General features: G+C 39.6%; 1 protein-coding gene across 2 annotated transcripts in view; it reads left to right on the forward strand.

The window, feature by feature from the left end:
• Positions 1-18,746, forward strand: part of LYPD6 (LY6/PLAUR domain containing 6) — a 149,687-nt gene that overhangs the window by 105,872 nt on the left and 25,069 nt on the right. For both annotated transcript variants that reach the window (XM_005573138.4, XM_015432192.3), the window contains exon 2: positions 8,188-8,376. In XM_005573138.4, the coding sequence (XP_005573195.3) occupies positions 8,259-8,376 (118 nt within the window). In that variant the 5' untranslated portion in view covers positions 8,188-8,258. The remainder of the gene's footprint in view (positions 1-8,187; positions 8,377-18,746) is intronic.

The following is an 18,746-nucleotide window of genomic DNA, read 5'->3' on the forward strand; positions in this document are numbered from 1 at the left end:
CATCCCAGTTGCAGTTTTAGTTACAGCCTATTTGATTGGGATTTCTGTACCTTACAACCATTGTGTTCTTAAAAATGCAGTTGTCTTCATGAGCTGAACTGTAATTTCCAGTTAGCTCTTTAGCTCCACTTCCTTGTGTTTAGGTATCTGTAGCTGCTTTGCAAGTCACCACAGACCTTAGTGGCTGGAAGGCAGTAACAATCATTTTATTTTCTCTCATGATTTCCGTGGGTCAGGAATGTGAGAAGGGCTAAGCTAGGCTTTTCTGGAAGTTTCTATGCAGTTGCAAGGTAACTGTGGCTATGGAATAAAAGGGAGGAGCTGGGATTGGAGCCCCTGGGGGTTGGCTGGGCAGCTCTCTTTTTTCATGAAGTCTCAGTAGCTCCTTGTGGACTACTTGGGCTTCCTCATAGCATGGCAGCCTTAAGGCACTTAGGCTGCTTACATGGTGTCTCAGAACTTCAACATAATTATTCCAGAGTACCAGGTGTAAGTTGCATAACCCTCTATGACCTAGCTTTTGAAATCACATAGCATCATTTATACCACACTTTGGTCAACTAGTTAGAAAAGTTGACCCAGAGTCAAAAATGACAAGATGTAGACTTCACATCTCAATGGAGACATGTGAAAGAATCTGCAGACAATTTTATTTATTTATGTATTTATGTATTATTTATTTATTTATTTATTTGAGATGAAGTCTCACTCTGTCACCCAAGCTGGAATACATTGGCGTGATCTCGGCTCACTGCAACCTCCACCTCCTGGGTTCTAGCAATTCTCCTGCCTCAGCCTCTGGAGTAGCTGGGATTACAGGTGCCCGCCACCATGCCCAGCTAATTTTTGTATTTTTAGTAGAGATTGGGTTTTACCATGTTGGCCAGACTGGCCTCGAACTCCTGACCTCAGGTGATCCTCCAGCCTCGGCCTCCCAAAGTGCTGGGATTACAGGCGTGAGTTGCCACACCCAGCCCCCAGACAAATTTTTAAAGCAGGGCATGTCTTGAGCAATTCCCGAATTGCAAGACAGGTGCCTGTGGTCAGAGTGATATATTTAAGGAGACTTAGCTTTAGAAAGACCTACCTTTAGTTTATACTTTTGGAACTGTATTAACTTTTTCAAGTAACTAAGGTACCACCATATTAAAAATTAAATCAAGATTGATTGTGATCTTTTAGGCTTCAGATTGCCATTCTGCTCTTGTATTAGGCATTTTTAAATTTCTGTTTGAATAGCATTGAAGTATTTAGATTTGTATTTGTTTGCCACTTTATAATTGCTTATATGTTGATTTAGTCCTGAGGTTTTGGAATTTAGTACTTGTTTCTTAAGATGGCTTCCAAAGTGCATAATTTTCTCCTAGTGACCAGTTTAAGTGGAAGTATCTCATTTTATAGACTGTACATGAAGTAGTAATTAGGGTGTAGACTTGTAAAACTTGATCTGGGTTATGGTCCTAGCACTTTGCCTATGACTGATGTAGAAATCCTCCTTTATATTGTCTAGTACCATCCACAGAGTGAAGGTTCAGAATGAAACATTTCTCAGCTTTCTCTGAAGTGGAGGAAGTCCAATAGATCTTGAACTAATTTTTTTTTTTCTGTTTTGGAATGTAGCAAGTAATCCATTGGAATAAAACCAGCAGTTGAGTAACTCATGCAAAGGTAATTTAGAGCACAAATTAAATCTGTCAGAGTGGCATTAGATTTGCAAAAGCTCATAAATAACAAATGAAAGGTCACAGAGCTGTGAAAATGAAAGTGTACTTCTTCATAAAGAGAACCGTATTCAGGGACAGGATCCGCAGTGCATATTCAAATAGCAACATCATAAAATGGAAACACAATGTCTTTTCTAAATGTCTAAAACAGTCCAAAGTCACCGCAGATTCTGTGGAAAAGCATCAAAGTCCCAGGAAAGACTTCATATCTGAACATGTCCAGCATCACATTTGTGAGGTTTGTGGATTAAAGCCCCATCAACTACTGAGAATCTGTGAGGAAAAGATACATGCCCTCAGCAGAGCTTGTATTTCAGTAGCTGTTAGGTTAATTGTGAATGCATACCACTCATCTTTCATTTTTCAGTTCCTAGAAAATACTAATAGAGTGAGTGGTGCTCCATGATTTATTGCAGGAATGTAAACAGTCGGTGATATGAATAAACAGTCCTGCCCATCCTGTTTTTCTCATGGAAAAGAGAGGTGGAAAATACAGTCTTGTCTACTATAAAGTAGACAAGTTCTTTTACTGTGCATTGTATGCATTTTTTTAGTCCTGTGTTGGTCGTGACTTTCATAAGGGAACAAAATCTATGTTTATAAAAAATAATGTGTGGGCTCTATCAAAATTAAGAACTTTTATAGATCAAAGGACTCCATCAAGAAAGTAAAAGACAACACAGAATGGGAGCATATATTTGCAAGTCATTTATCTGAAAAGGATCTAGAATCCAGAATATAGAACTCTTACAACTCAAAAATAATTAGTCAATATTCGAGCAAAATATTGGTCAAAGGATGTGAATAGACGTCACTCCAGAGAAGATGTACAAATGGCCAATAAGCACATGAAAAGATGTTCAGCATCACTAGTTGCTTGGAAAATACAGGTCAAAACCAGCGTGAGATAGACTTCACAGCAACTAGGATGGCTATAATTTTTTTAAAAAAGAAAGGAAAGTGTCAGTGAGAATGTGAGGAAATTGGAACACATACACTGCTGATGAGAATGTAAAATGGTGCAGCTTCAGTGGAAAATTGGCAGTTCCTCCAAAAGTAAAACATAAGACCACAAGACCCGGCAGTTCCACTCCTGCATATATACCCAAGAAAAACAGAATGCATATGTCCACACACAAACATGTATGTGAATGTTAACAGCAGCAGTATTCACAATAGCCAAAAAGTGAAAATCACCCAATGTATATCATCTGATAATGGATAAACATCGCATGTTCATACAATAAAAGAAACCTCAGATTTCTGTGCCAGGTGCTTGCTTTCTGTTTCCTGATCAGAGGTCCATCCGCACTGGGCTATGGCCGTCCATTCTGGCTGCTGAAGTGTAGGGGACGGAGGGAATTCCTTGTGGAGTGAAGCTTGATCAGTGGAACTGGATCAAGCAGGAAGGAACCAGGCAGATGATTTCTCCCTTTCTCCTTCCATGGGCTACACAAAGATGCAGGCCTTCCTCTTAATCTTCTACCGTTGTGACATGATTTGAGGTGGTGAGCAGCATAGTACCCTACAAGCACATTGCCTCCCGTTTTCTAGGCTTGCATCTTCCAAATAGTGTTAGGATACCAGGGAAGGGCATGGTAAGAGAAGAGAGAACATTCTGTTTCATATCGAATCTATTATTTTAGAAGACATATGACTATTTTGAGGTTATGTTCATTGGTTTTAGGTGAAAATCTGACTTGTGCATAAAAAGTCTGTCAAACTCATTCTTTGAAAAATGTTATTAAAAGTATTTTTCTCTATGAAATAATACTTGCTCATTAAGATGTTTTGAACATGTAAATGAATATTAAAATACTCCCTAAATCCTACATTATTTTGGTGTCTATCCTTTCAGTCCTTTTCTAATTATACATAAACCTAGAAAAGACATACTCTTTTTTTTCCAAAGAAGAAATGATTTTACAAGTAAAAGGTATTGGGAGAATTAGAATTCAAGTACTTTAAGAATTTGTAAATTCAGCATTAAACACATGAAATTCAATGTTAAAAAATTATTTGAATCCCCCAAATTTGAAAACTTGTGCTAAACAAATCAGGCCTAAAGAATTCAGCTTGCTCTTTCCCATGATGAGTAGAGGTGGATCTCTTGTAAAGAATGAAGTAGTTGCTTTAATTTCATCTACGCTGATCCACCATCCTGTGCACACACAGGATGTGGCCTTGGAAGGCGATACAAGGCAATGCGCCCCTGACCTCCATCAGCATCTTTTATACAAGTAAAAAAAAATTTTTTTTGATGTCGAGATATTGCCATACAGTCGGGAAAGCTGTGGGGGACTTGGTTTAGTTCCTGGCTGCAAAGCAGGAACTTCGTGTTCTCATGAGGCACCCTGCTTGTTATGAGTCACAGCTTCAAGCAGCAATTGTAGCCGTTTGGGATTTTTGGCCGTTTGGGTTTTTTAGCTTCTATAAGCAGAGTGCTATACTCCAGTCCCTAGTTTTATGCTGTGAGCCTGGTTTTAGTTCCCTATCTCACATGAAAACATGTAAGACTGTTCTCCACAGAGGCCAAATTCCTGCTGCCACATCCCTGCTACTGGGTCCATTTCCCTGCAGCCCTATGGCGTTTTCCCCACACCGTGTATGTACTCTGTGACTGCTCTGTAAAAATATCCATCTCCTTTTAGACCTGAGCCTTGGCTTTTTGGTATTGTCCTTTAATATATCATTAGCATTAGTGTATAATTTCATCAGAAAGGGTGTGGAAGCATGATATGTTGTGAAGACATCGCCCACCATTTCTTGTTATATTATTATCATACTTTAAGTTCTGGGATACATGGGCAGAACGTGTAGATTTGTTACGTAGGTATACATGTGCCACGGTGGTTTGTTGCACCCATCAGCCCGTCATCTATGTTAGGCACCATGGAGGTACCATGATCACTCTTAGTTCTGCACATAGATATTTGCAAACCAATTAGATGATAAATAAGTGGTATGGTGGAGGGAGGGGGGAAGCATGTTTGACAATTTAAACACACTATTAAAGGCAACAAAACAAAAATGGAAAATGCGTCATAAGATTACCTGGAAGAGTAAGTTAAAAATTGAAGTGATGCCACATAGTTTTATAAGTCGTTACTTTTTTCCAAAAAGTAACCAGAACAAAAACGCTGCTATACTTAATCCTCATCCATTTAAACTTTGCCATGAGTTTGCTTTACTGTTCACTTTACTATGAAGATAATTTTTCATATTCTTGATACTGTGAATTTTTAATGATGCCTTCAAGACATTTCTCACTCCCACTTGCTCATATTTTTGGTCATAAAAGATAGAGTATACATGGCTTCAAATTAAGTCTTTTTCTATAGCATGGATCTGGATTTTTGTTTTTAGCCGATGTGATGATGTTTTTATCACTCATCTCTTATGGCAAAACAAAGGATGAGTTGACGAAGGGAAGGAGTGGAGGGCAAGAGGCCACCCCTGAGGTATTAGAATAGTCTGACATAAATGTTCCCATCCACTCCACAGAGGCTCTCGGAGCCCTCTCTGTGGCCAGGGTCTGAGGCAGGGAAAGTAAGGATAATCATGGCAAGTTCCTGTCACGAGGAGCTCATGGTCCTGTAACCTGGGAAGGAGTTTACAGTACTCTGTGTCACCTCAGATCAATTATACTCTCTTAAAATTATGAAACATTATCATCACTGGGACATGTCATGTGGGAGGAAATGTTACCTAAAAAACAAAACAACAACAACAACACAAAGCATGCAATGGGCTGAAATGTGTGCCCCCAAAATTCATATGTTGAAGCCTAACCCCTGGTACCTTGGAATGTGATTGTATTTGGAGATAGAGCCTTTAAGGAGGTAATTAAGGCTAACTGAGACCATAAAGCTGAGATTATAATCCAGTCTGACTGGGTTCTTATGAGTAGAGGAAGTGACACCAGGACTATGCATGCAGGGCAAAGCCATCAGCAAGCCAAGAAGAGAGGCCTCAGGAGACAGCAGCCCCGCCGACACCTTGATCTTGGACTTCCTAGCTTCCAGAACTGTGAGAAATCTCTGTTGTATAAGCCCCCCAGTCTATGGTATTTTGTCATGGCAGCCTGGGCTAACTCATACACCATGTCTTTGCTATCTTAATTTTGTATTTTCCTCTCTGGTCTTTTGTCTGTGCTTTTGTTCACATTTTTGTTTATAGTTACACACATAATGTTCATGCCATTTTGATCTCTGACTCTCAATCTGAGCCCTGCTACATACAGATTGGGAGGAGATGGGGGTATTGGCCATGGTGCTGCCAGGTCTCCATGGGGTGCTGTGCAGACCTGTCCCAGAGGTGCAGCCTCACCTTACCAACCTCATCATGCTGGCAGAGAAAAGCCAGATGGATGTGGAAAGAAGCACTGTTGCATTCTTTCAAGATGAAGTGATGTTTGTCTCTGTCACTTGGCTGCTAACTTGCAAGGGAAAGATACTGGTGGATATTTGTTTTTTCATCATATTGTTCAACCAAGTGCCCAGCACAGTGCCTGGCAGTCACACTTACTAAGTGATTGAGTGGCCTATTCTCTTTCTGAATGCCAGGTTTGCTTGGGGAATTAAATTGTAAACAGAAGATGGCGTAGTGAGCGTGAAATTAGCAAGGTTGGCATTAGCAAGCTGTTACAAGTGATAAGAGAGCTCTACTCTGTTTTCTGACAATTTGCCAATTAAAAAAGAATAATCAACACATCTGGAAGTAATTTAGCATGTTATGCATTTTATGGCTTCAGCTATTTAAAAAAAAATTTAAGAAAGTTATACTACTATTAACTTAACCTGTGTCCCGTTCTGTAATTTTGAACAATTGCTTGCACCCTATAAACAGTTGGGTCTATTTCTGGGCTCCTTAGAGTGTTCTACTTTCTAAATTCATTTTTACACTTTCTATCATTGTGTTTTGATTAATTTTGCTTTGTAGTATATTCTAGATCTGATTGGGTCATACTGATTTTTTCTACTGAGTTTCTGTTTCATAATATATTTCCTTGTGTACGTATTTTTACAAATTTTGGAATTCTTTTGTTATGCATTTAAAAAATCTTGTTGAACATTTATATTAAACAAAATATCAAAATTGTTGGTTATCAGCTAGGTTAAAATAAAATGAATAACCTTGACTCCTGGCAGAGGAATAGAGATAATGGTACTTAGAAAAGTAGTAGAACATGAGGAATAAGCTTTATAGGAAACCAAGAAGATAGCAAGAGAATAGCACCTATATAAAAATTAAGACAGATCTCTGCATTCCCAGTAAGCAGAGCAATTCAGCCTTATTACAGATTGTCTTTTCCTCAATTTTGAGTGAAAAAAGGACAATCAGAATAAAGGACAGAGTAGATAATAATCACTTCGTGCTATAGCAACAACACGATCTTATCAGTTCCCCCCCCCCCCCCCCCCCCCGCCCCCCGAGATGGAGTTTCACTCTTGTTGACCAGGCTGGAGTGCAAAGCAACAGTGCAAACTCAGCTCACTGCAACCTCCGCCTCCCAGGTTTAAGCGATTCTCCTGCCTCACCCTCCCGAGTAGCTGGGATTACAGGTGCCCACCACCACATCCAGCTTATTTTTTGTATTTTTCGTAGAGACTAGGTTTCACTTTGTTGGCCAGGCTGGTCTCGAACTCCCAACCTCAGGCGATCCACCCGCCTCGGCCTCCCAAAGTGCTGGGATTACAGGCATGAGCCACCGCGCCCATCCAATCAGTTTTTTAAATACCCCTTAAGTCAGTCTTGAGAACACAGAATTGCCTAGTGTTTAAAAATGCAGACTCCAAAGCCACATTGCCTGGGTTGGAGTCAGATCTGCTATTTATTTGCTGAACCCCAGTTTACCCAAAATGGGTTAATTGTGCCTACCTCATAGGGTTGCTGGGAGAATAAATGGATATACATAAAGGACTTCAGTAGTACCTGGCCAACAAATATTAGTTACATTAAGGAGATTTTGTATTACGGAGGCACTTTTTAATTTTGGAGAGACCAGCTTTCCTGTATTTGTTTGTTTTCCCAAATCTGAAAGTCTGCCCTGTACAGGTTTGCATGGCACCGTGGCCCAGTACGGCTGCACTCCCTATCTGACCTGCACCATTCTCAAGGAAATGCTTCTGAGCTTTTGCTTCTGACTTCTTTATCGTACTCTGACAGCCAAAAAAGTGGCAAAAAGTAGCTGGATTTCATTAAAATTCAGTCTGTCTTGATACAGTCTCTGCTGGATGTAAGAGGGGATTGCTACCAATTGAGCCTTAGCAACCTGATTAAGACTGTCTCTGGGCTGGAATGTTCTAAGTTCTCTAAAATTACTGTTGATAAAGTTTCTCTCCATGTCTACCCACTTCCTTATGCCCTGTTCCCCTCCATCCCATCTTACCAGCACGGGAGCTCAGCCAAGCCTCCTGTAGCTTTCTGCAGTTGATCACTGAGATGATTCTTCATTTTTCAGGTGCAAGTTCTCTGCTGTCGTCCTGAGTGCCCGCTCCCAGGCCCTCTGTATGAGTGACGCTTCGGTCTGCCATGGAACCTGGCCCTGCTCTGGCCTGGCTCCTGCTCCTGAGCCTGCTGGCGGATTGTCTGAAAGCTGCTCAGTCCCGAGACTTCACAGTGAAAGACATTATCTACCTCCACCCTTCAAGTAAGACTGTTCTCTTTGCTGCAGAAATATCACTTTATCTCAAATAAGAAGTGGTTCCAAAACCAGCCAGGAGAAGGCATCCTTCAGTATAGTGAAAACCTCTGGTGATTTAATTAGGGGGGCGCGGTAATTTACAAAAGATGTTTTATGCTTTACCCTCACCTTTTCACAAGAAGATTCTTGGTGGTGGTAAGGCAAATTATTGGGCTTGTTTTCTCTGTTCCCTACACAGTCACTCTGATTCTGAACACTCTTCCCCTTGTACTCATGCTGGTCCTAAGTCAGCTGTTAAAGTGAACCACCATATCCCAGAAGGAGGATTGTTTGTAAAAGATCAGTCCTTTATAGGTGAGATAATAGCTGGTCTTCCTCTCTGTGCATCTAATTCTCAATTTCAGCATAATTTCCTCCCACAGCTTCCAATGCCCTCTGCCTCCTTTTGGTTTCCTATATTTAAGAATTATCTAGGGAATGCATAATAACATAGATGCCCGGATCCCTGCCCCAGAGTTTCTGATTTGCATGTATCTCAGGCTGTACCTGTGGGTTTTTGCTTTCAGCAAGAACTTCAAGTACTTCTGCTGCAGATATTCTAAGGATCACACTTTAGGAAACACAGCAGTTTGACTTCCTCTTTCGTTCTCTATCTTTGCATGTATTGTGTCTGTTTGTATGAATCGTCTTCTCTATTGCCCCTGTTGAGGTGAGAGCTGGTTGTATTGTGTGTATTCTGACCTTCAGCTTTTGCCCTAAGGTGCATGACTCTTTTGAAATGCTCTGCTCAACACATATAGTTTGAGTGTCCACTGTGTCAAGGATTGTGATAGGCTTGAAAGCATAAAGGCAAATCAAACACAGTCCTTGCTTTTGAGGATCGCATAGTCTACAAAGTGAAGGCAGCCATGTGGACTCCTTCAGTCCACGTGGTTGGAATATTTAATGTCTGCATGTTCTGGGTTAGCTGAGAGGTGGTATGCAGAATGCCCTGGGGCTTGGAGTCCTCCCACTAGGGTCAGCAACTAGCTTGGCTGCTTTGTGGCCTTTTGACTTAAAATAAATTCCCTGTCATTGCGAAGATTAAATTTAAAATGTGTATGAAGCACTTAGCACTGAGTGTGAGACATAGGAAATGCTCAATCAATGTTAGGAGAGTTCTTTGTGTTAATTTTGTCTTTTCTAAAGTGATAAAGTAATATAGTACATACTCTGTAGCTTTATTTTATGGAACAGAAATAATATCTGTAAATCACTAGGCCTATACTACACCAGCAATCAAATGGTTGTTTACATTGTTGCTTTTATTATCATTGGCTTAGTAAACTGGGGGTGCTGAGAATATACTGCTCCAGTGTTGTATAACTCCCATACACTTTTAATACGCAGCAAATAATTTCTTTAGATTTCTATTGTCTCTGTACCCTCTTACCAGTATAGTCTGGTGCCCACTGGTTAATCATATGGAAGACTTATATGACTGCTTGTTTCGTGGGGCTTTTTATTTTAATAATATGCATGAAGAGAAGGTGCTTTCATATTTGTTCTCTTTTCTAGATTGCATTTTGCTGTTTTCTCCAAACAGGCATGCTACTTTATTAGACTTGGTGAATCAAAAACCTAGGTTTCTGTCTCTTAGGGTTCATTGCCAGAGTTTTCAACTTCTGTGTGATTCTTTCTCAACTTCAGTGACAGACTCAGTAGTAACTGAGCTGCAGAAAAGGTCCACACGGGACCTACATGGAGGCTGTGATTGTACACACAGAGTGGGAAGGAGAATTAAGGTGATTGGATTTAACAACACACACACCACTTCTGCCTCAGTAGTGTAGTGGGTCAGTGCCCTGTGTGGTGGGCCTCTATTTGGAAAGTCAATTTCAGAAGGAGGTCTTGTAGGCTGAGTCTTGCAAGACGAGGGAAATCACTTCTGCTCTTGAAAAATTGATGGAAAAGTTCTGCTCATATGACCAATGTTAATTAAATAAAGCCATGGCCTGATTAGAGGAAACTCGCCATATGTAAAGAATTAGTAGGGCTTCCTCTTCCCCTCACTGGCCTGAGGTGATCTGTAAAAATGGTTCACTATAAACTTGACCTAGAAAACCAAATCATGCAAATCAGGGTTCAGATCTTCATGTTCACTTTAAGAACGCCTGGGAAAGTGCCCAGGCCATCAAGTGTATGCCTGTGCAAAAAGCCACTAAGTTGTCTGAAAGATGTCATTTTACAAAACGAATGTCTACCATTCTAACATTACAATGGTGGAGTTGGTAGGTGGGCCCAGGCCAAACAGTGAGGCTGAACACAGGATCAGTGGCCTGAAAAGAGTGCTAAATTTTTGCCGCCCATGCTTAAAAACACAGAGAGTCATGCTGTACTTAAGGGTTTAGATGTAGATTTCCTGGTCATTGAGCCTATCCAGGTGAGCAAGGGATCCAAGATGCATGGCTGAACTTACTTAAAGAGCCGTACATGAGCTCCCCCTGTCACATCGCGGTGACCCTTACTGAAAAGAATCAAATTGTTCCTAAACCAGAAGAAGAGGTTGCAGAGAAGAAAAAGATATCCCGGAAGAAACTGAAGAAACAAAAACATATGGCATAGGAATAAATGCAGCATAAAACAAATACAAATAAAAGTAAAAGAAAAAAGAATTGGTGAGGTTTTCTGATATGATTTTGAGATGTGGAGAAGGACAGAAGTTGTTTCTAAGGGAGATTATAAGTAGATGATTCACCAGCAGATCAGGGTCCAAGTTCTCGTTAGAGTCTCCCTCCATAACTTATGGGAATACTGTATAAATTCTTGTTAGAGTGAAGTTACTATGAATGGCTCCTACTTGGCCAGAACTTTGTTTATTCTGTCAATTTATTTTTATTTTTTTTATTTTTTGAGACAGAGTCTCGCTCTGTCGTCCAGATTGGAGTGCAGTGGTGCGATCTCGGCTCACTGCAAGCTCCGCCTCCTGGGTTCACGCCATTCTCCTGCCTCAGCCTTCCGAGTAGCTGGGACTATAGGCAACCACAACCACACCCGGCTAATTCTTTTTTTTTTTTTTTTTTTTTGTAGTTTTAGTAGAGACGGGTTTCACCGTGTTAGCCAGGATGGTCTTGATCTCCTGACCTCATGATCCTCCCACCTCGGCCTCCCAAAGTGCTGGGATTACAGGTGTGAGCCATCACGCCCGGCCTGTTCTGTCCACTTTTAAATCAGCGTTAACTTCTAATTTCTTTGAACTATTTTAGAAGTTTGTGGTGTGTGTGTTTTCACACTTTGATTTTTTAAATGGCATGGTTCTCTATCCTTGAGCAATAGACCGTAGTAAGATGTAGTCTCTACAAATAAGCAGGTATCTGTTGAACATAGACGGTAAAAAATATATGAGAGAAGTCTGGGATTAGTTTGGTTTTGAATTATTTATGTAGTCACCTCACTTTGTAGATGAAGGCACAAACAGGGTTCTTTTGTGAGTGAGCCACATTTCATTAATGTTACAATATGTAACATGAAGCTCAGAACCTGCTGAAGGAGGAATGTAGTGATGCTGGAGGCATGAGAACACACACACATTTTCTGTACCAGACAAGCAGAAGCTATTTTCTCCTCATTCCAGTGCCCAGAACAGCCATCACTGACGATAACTGGGGAGAGATTGGAACCCAGGCTGGGAAAATTCAGCCTCCCATGACTAATCTTTTTTGCTCTCTGGTTTCCTAATCTTTGAAGTTTCTGAACATTTAAAAGAAAGAAACTTCATGGCTTTCAAATCTGAAGCAGTGTCGTCAATAATGTTCTTTTCTATAATCCTTGTGTCATTTGTTGTTGTTTTTTTCTTTGCTTGTTTTTATGTGAAAAATGAATTTCTTCCTAGCCTATGATTAAAATACCAAATCAAATAAAAACTTTCAAAACAAGAGTTAGTATTAAGAGAAATGGAGCTGCTTATTTGGTAGTCAGACATCATAAGAGAGAGCAGAATTTAATATACTAAGTGGCTGCAACCTATTCTTGGCCTCTGTTTCTTTCCTTTGAATAGAAGGAAACCTTTCCTAAGAATATCCAATTTTCCTCTGGTTGCATGTTTTGAATCTTTACTTAATCATGTGCACCAAAGAGCTGTATTCCTGTGGGGGCTTGTTTGTGCCCACGTAGAGAGCCAGATAAGTTTGTTCAGACTATATTACGTAAATCTTGGAGAATAAGGGGACTTGCTGGGAAGGTACCAGATAATGTATTTTTTTTCTGTTAGAAATATGTCCCTGTTAAAATTGTACTCACAATATTTTGTTGCCAAGTGGACTGAGAAAAAACATTTATTAGATTTCTAGAATTTTTATATTTGCATCCAGTTTTCAGAAACAATGGAAGTTAATTTGGTAAGAATCAAAAAATGTTTGGATGCGTTACACATCAGCGTACCTTTCAAAACAAAAGTCTGTTCTCACCACGGTTTTGGTAACTGAAGGCCTTTGTCTAGGCAAAAGTTCCAAGAGGTGGAAACAAAGACTAAATCTTTTCTGATACCGTACAAATGAATTATGGTCGGTTGAACTATGGCTGACCATGAGAGTTAATGGACAGATTATTTTACAGGAAGTAACTGGGCACTTTGGCGTTTCTTTTTTTCTTTACAATCACCTTCCCTTAAGGGACCAAGGACTTATGCCCTGAAATACAGGGTACTGAGCTTATTACCTCTGTGATCAAGAGCCAAATTAGATTCATTCACAGCTGGGGCCACAACAATTTGAAACTCCGCTTGCTCTGCAATGCTTTGAAGTAACAAAGAAGCAAATAGCACATCTCTTAGGAACCTCTTTCCGTCCTTTTTATAAAAAAAAAAACAAACCTCTTTATCAGATGCAGTGTCAGTTAGCAAGTTACTGGAGATAGTGATAGTTGTTCATCTGTAGACCTCATTTTTGGCAAAATATCTCAAGAGGGAAGAATTTAACCATTTACTTGGTATTATACCTTAATTATCCACTTAAAGCAGTATGTTTGCAGAGATTTGTCATTAATCAGGGTGTGATTATTCACTAATTGGTATTACCTGCCAAGATGTCAATAAAAGTTCCTACAAGCAAATATTAAACTCTAACCATTGAGACTGTGCACAGATAATGGAACTGTAGATTCTAAAAGAAAATTCGCCCAAAATGAGATAATTTGGTTAATTGTCAGTGATACGTGCTGATAAACTCAGAGATAAATGAATTTAAGCAAAGCTTCATTTTGCTGCCATAGTATTTTAGTCCCCATTCCTGTTTAAATTTCAGTATACTTTGGGTTAATTTCAGAATCCAGGCCTGCTTATGTAAGAAATAAGTGTTTGATTTAGTATGTCACTTGTCTCACAGAAGATCATTTTGAAAAGTCTATTAAGTAATTCAAATTTGGGAGCACTACAACTTACTAGGGTTAGGGTCTCAATAAGTTTGTTCTTGGAGTAGTTGGATTGTCAGTCTTCATTCAGAATTCTTAATTTATCTCTTTGATGGGAAAGTTTCCAGGAATAACTAATTCAATATTCCATCCAAAAATTTTACTGGCTGCAGTGACAGAACAGATAAAATTTGATGCCCCAGTGAATTAATCATGCAAACTGAAGTGGTACGGGTAGCTTGCAGCCATAAACCTTGGTGAATATGATGATCATTTTTTTGAGAAATGCTGTTCTTTGACAAATGCTTTATATCTTTTTTTTCCCAAAATGTCTACTTTGATCATTCCACTTCAAATTTTACAAGCTATTTTAAAGTCCAATCTTTGAAAGTTGTTTATGTATTGAGTATTTTAAACCTGATAGGGAAAGTATTTTTTAATGTATCCAATCAGGACAATTTCCTAAAATATTTTACATGATTAGTTAAAATATCTGCAAGAGTATTGCATGACTTTGGCGTTTGAGAACCTGTTTTGTTTTTGATATTTTAATTCTTCAGACATGTACAGGAATACCTTAGAGATTATTGCAGGATCAGTTCCACACCACCACAACAAAACAACCACAATAAAGCAAGTTATGCAAATTTTTTGGTCTCCTTGTGCATATAAAAGCTACATTTACATTATACCATAGTCTATTAAGTGTGGAATAGCATTATGTCTAAAAAACAACGTGCATATCTTTTTTCCTTTTTTTTTTTTTTTTTTGAGGCAGGGTTTGGTTCTGTGGCCCAGGTTGGAGTGCAGTGGTGCAATCTCGGGTTACTGCAACCACTGCCACCTGGGCTCAAGCGAGCCTCCCACCTCAGCCTCCTGAGTAGCTGGGACCACAGGTGTTCACCACCATACCTGGCTAATTTTTGTATTTTTAGTAGAGACAGGATTTCTCCGTGTTGCTCAGACTGGTCTCAAACTTGTGAGCTCAAGCTATCCACCTGACTCGGCCTCCCAAAGTGCTGAGATTGCATTGTTGGCCACCATGTTCTGCTAACAATGTATGTATCTTAATTTAAAAAGACTTTATTGCTAAAAATGCTAAGGATCATCTGAGCCTTTTGCTGGTAGAGTATCTTGCCTTGATATTGATGGCTGTTGAATGATCAGGGTGGTGGTTGCTGAAGGCTGGGGTAGCTGTGGCAATTTTTAAAAATAAGACAACAACGAAGTTTATCATATCAGCTTATTCTGCCCTTCACAAAAGATTTCTCAGTAGCATGTGATGCTGTTTGACAGCATTCTACTCACAGCAGAACTTCTTTCAAAATTGGAATTAATCCTATCAAAACCCTGCCACTGCTTTATCAACAGTTCTATGATGTTCTAAATCCTTTTTTGTCATTTCAACAATGTTCACAGCATCTTCACCAGGAGTAGATTCCATCTCAAGAAACTGCTTTTTTTGCTCATTCATAAGAAGCCAACTCCTCATTCATTTAACTTCTATCATAAGATTGCAGCAATTCAGTCGCTTTTTCAGGCTCCACTTCTAATTCTAGTTCTCTTGCTGTGTGCACCACATCTGCAGTTACTTTCTCTACTGAAATCAAAGTCATCTGTGATGGTTGGAATCACGTATTTCCAAACTGCTGTTAATGTTGATATTTTGACCTCCTGTGAATCACAAATGTTCTTATTGGTACCTAGATGATTAATCCTTTCTATAAGGTTTTTAAATTTACTTTGCTCAGATTCATCAGCGGAATCATGATCTGTGGCAGCTATAGGCTTACAAATATATTTCTTAAATAATAAAACTTGAAACTCAAAACGACTTCTTGATTCATCAGCTACAGAAGGGATGTTGGGTTCACAGGCATGAAAACAGCATTAATTTTCTTGTAGATCTCCGTCAGAGCGCTTGAGTGACCAGTTGTATTGCCAATGAGCAGTAGTATTTTGAAAGAAATATTTTTTTCTGAGCAGTAGATCTCAACAGTGGGCTTACAATATTCAGTGGACCATTCTGTAAATAAATGTGCTGTCATCCAGGCTTTGTTGTTCCATTTATAGGGCACAGATAGAGTAGATTTCACATAATTCTTAAAGTCTCAAGGATTTTAAGAATGATAAATTAGCATTGGCTTCATTTTAAAAGTCACCAGCTGTATTAACATCTAACAAAAGAATCAGCCTGTCCTTTGATGCCAGGCATTGAGTTTTCCTCTCTAGCTATGAAAGTCCTAAGTGTCTTCTTCCAATATAAGGCTGTTTTGTCTACACTGAAAATCTTCTCAGTGCCATCATCTTCAGTGATCTTAACTAGATTTTCTGGATAACTTGCTGCAACTTCTTCATTAGCACTTTCCATGTTACCTTATGATTTTATGTTATGGAAATAGATTTTTTCCTTAAACTATATGAACCATTCTCTGCTAGCTGCAGACTTTTCTTCTGCACCTTCTTCATGTCTCTGAGCCTTTATAGAACTAATGACAGTTAGGACCTTGCCTTGGATTAGGCCTTGGTTTAAGGGAATGCTGTGGCTGGTATGATCTTCTATCCAGACCACTCAAACTTTCTCTGTATCAGCAAAAAGCCTGTTCTATATTCTTAACATTCATGTATTCATTAAAGTAGCATTTTAAACTTCCTTCAAGAACCTTTCCTTTACATTTACAGCTTGGCTAACTGGTACAAGAGGCCTAGCTTTCAGCCTATCTCAGCTTTCAACATGCCTTCCTCACCAATCTTAATCATATCTAGGTTTTGATTTAAAGTGAAAATTGTATTACTCTTCCTTTCACCTGAACACTTAGAGGCATTTGTAGGGTTACTAACTGGCCTAATTTCAGTATTGTTGTATCTCAGGAAATATGGAGGTCTGGGGCAGGGAAAGAGGGAGAGAGGGAGATGGAAGAATAGCAGGTTGATGGAGCAGTCAAAACATACACATTTATTCAGTTCACCATTTTATGTGGGTGCAGTTTGTGGTGCCCCCAAACAATTATAATAGTATGTTAGAGATTACTGATCACAAGTCACCATACAGATACAAAAGTAATGAAAAAGTTTGGCATATTTCAAGCATTCCCGAAATGTGACACAGACATGAAGTGAGCACATGCAATTGGAAAATGACACCGATAGACTTGCTTAATGCGGGTTGCCATGAAACTTCAATTTGTAAAAATACAGTATCTGCAAAGTGTGCTAAAATGGATTGTGATACAACAAGGTATACCTGTCCTTAGCTAAATAGAACCTTTCAATTCAAGTGTAACCCATTTTTCTATAGGTGGGTAATGTGAAGATATAAAAAGTATTTGTTTATAGTTTACAAAATACTTCTCTTTATCACAATTATATGACATTTTCCCCCTATTAAAATTTCCTCATGAAAATGGAGTGGTTGGATGGCTGTGTCTGAGCTGCTTTCCATCATTTTGTAAAATGATCTATGCACTTTTTCTGTCATTCTGTTTACGAATTTGAGTTACTATGTGAGAGACTTAGAGCATGCAAATGGGCCCATAAAAAGTTCTGATTACTTGTCTTTTTTAGACTGCTTATGACTTTTGATTATGATACATTATTTGATATTGTCACAGTCAGGTCTGTGAAGTAATGCAAGCATGTGCATAGATGGGCAGCTATTCTTAGCAAGGTGAAAATCAAAGTGATATCTGGTCCATCGTTCTGGCCTTAAGCTGCTGCCTTCTCCTTCATTTATTTTTGATAACATATCTAATTGGTTCCATGTGGGCAGAGCAATTTACCCTGAGATGATTATTTCCGCCAGTGGGATATGCAGGCTCAGCCATCTGCGAGGGAGAACAGTTGGCTCCTGCAGATGAAGTGTTTGAGTGTTTGCAGCTTTCAAATAGGCCAGGTAATTTTACAAATTAAACAACACAAGTTTTGTTTATGAAAGGCAAAACTCTAAGTAGTGAAGCAAGCAAATGATTAGAGCTAAGAAGCAATTAAATGCACATCAGTGGTAAGGACAAAGAACAGCTGGGCCTGACATTCTTCGGTGATCCTCATCTTTTTGTGGAGGGAAGGTCCTGGGTGCCCCTGACAATCTCCAGAACTCGAATCTCATGTGACCCCTCCCCACCTGAGCTTATAGGTAAAGAATAAAAGCCCTTGGAGGATGGTTCCTTCTGAAGGCAGGAAGAAGAAACTCACCAGTGGGAGTGGTGGGAAGAGTTAAGTGGGGTTTCCTGGAATGGCCTAGTCCTCAGGCTAGACCTGGTAGCCTCTGGTGCCTCATCCCCACGTCCCCTCAGCATCCGGCTTCTATGGACATGGGTCCAAAACACACCTGAAGAGGGTCACCTCTGCCTGGGCAGCATATATTTGAGCAATGAAGACTCTTCTCTTAGCTAAGGCTCACCATCTCCAGGGATTCATAACGACATCAGGTCTGACCAGATAAAAATTTTACAGTGTGCCAGAGAAATTGTAGATTGAAATGCTCAAACATCAGGAAATTTCGTGATGATTCAACCCAATATTTTTATTTGCATGTTGACATCTGTGTATAAGTTGACATGAGTAAGTTATTAGAAATCCAGAGAATGCCTTTTTAATTAAAATTTTTATTGAGATAATTTTACAGTCATATGCAATTTTAGGACATAGTACAGTGATGCTGAGTGTGGTAGTTCATGCCTGTAACGCCAGCAGTTTGGGAGGCCGAGGCTGGAAAATCCCTTGAGGCCAGGAGTTCGAGAAATAATACAGTGAGATCCCATGTACTCCTTATACAGTTTGTCCCAGTGGTGACATTTTGAAAAACTGTAGCATAGGCCGGGTGTGGTGATTCATACCTGTAATCCTAGCACTTTTGGAGGCCGAGGCGGGTGGATCACCTGAAGTCAGGAGTTCAAGACAAGCCTGGCCAACATGGTAAAACTCCGTCTCTACTAAAAATACAAAATTAGCCAGGTATGGTGGCACATGCCTGTAATCCCAGCTACTTGGGA

Source organism: Macaca fascicularis, chromosome 12 (assembly GCF_037993035.2).
Source record: "Macaca fascicularis isolate 582-1 chromosome 12, T2T-MFA8v1.1".
NCBI lineage: Eukaryota > Metazoa > Chordata > Mammalia > Primates > Cercopithecidae > Macaca > Macaca fascicularis.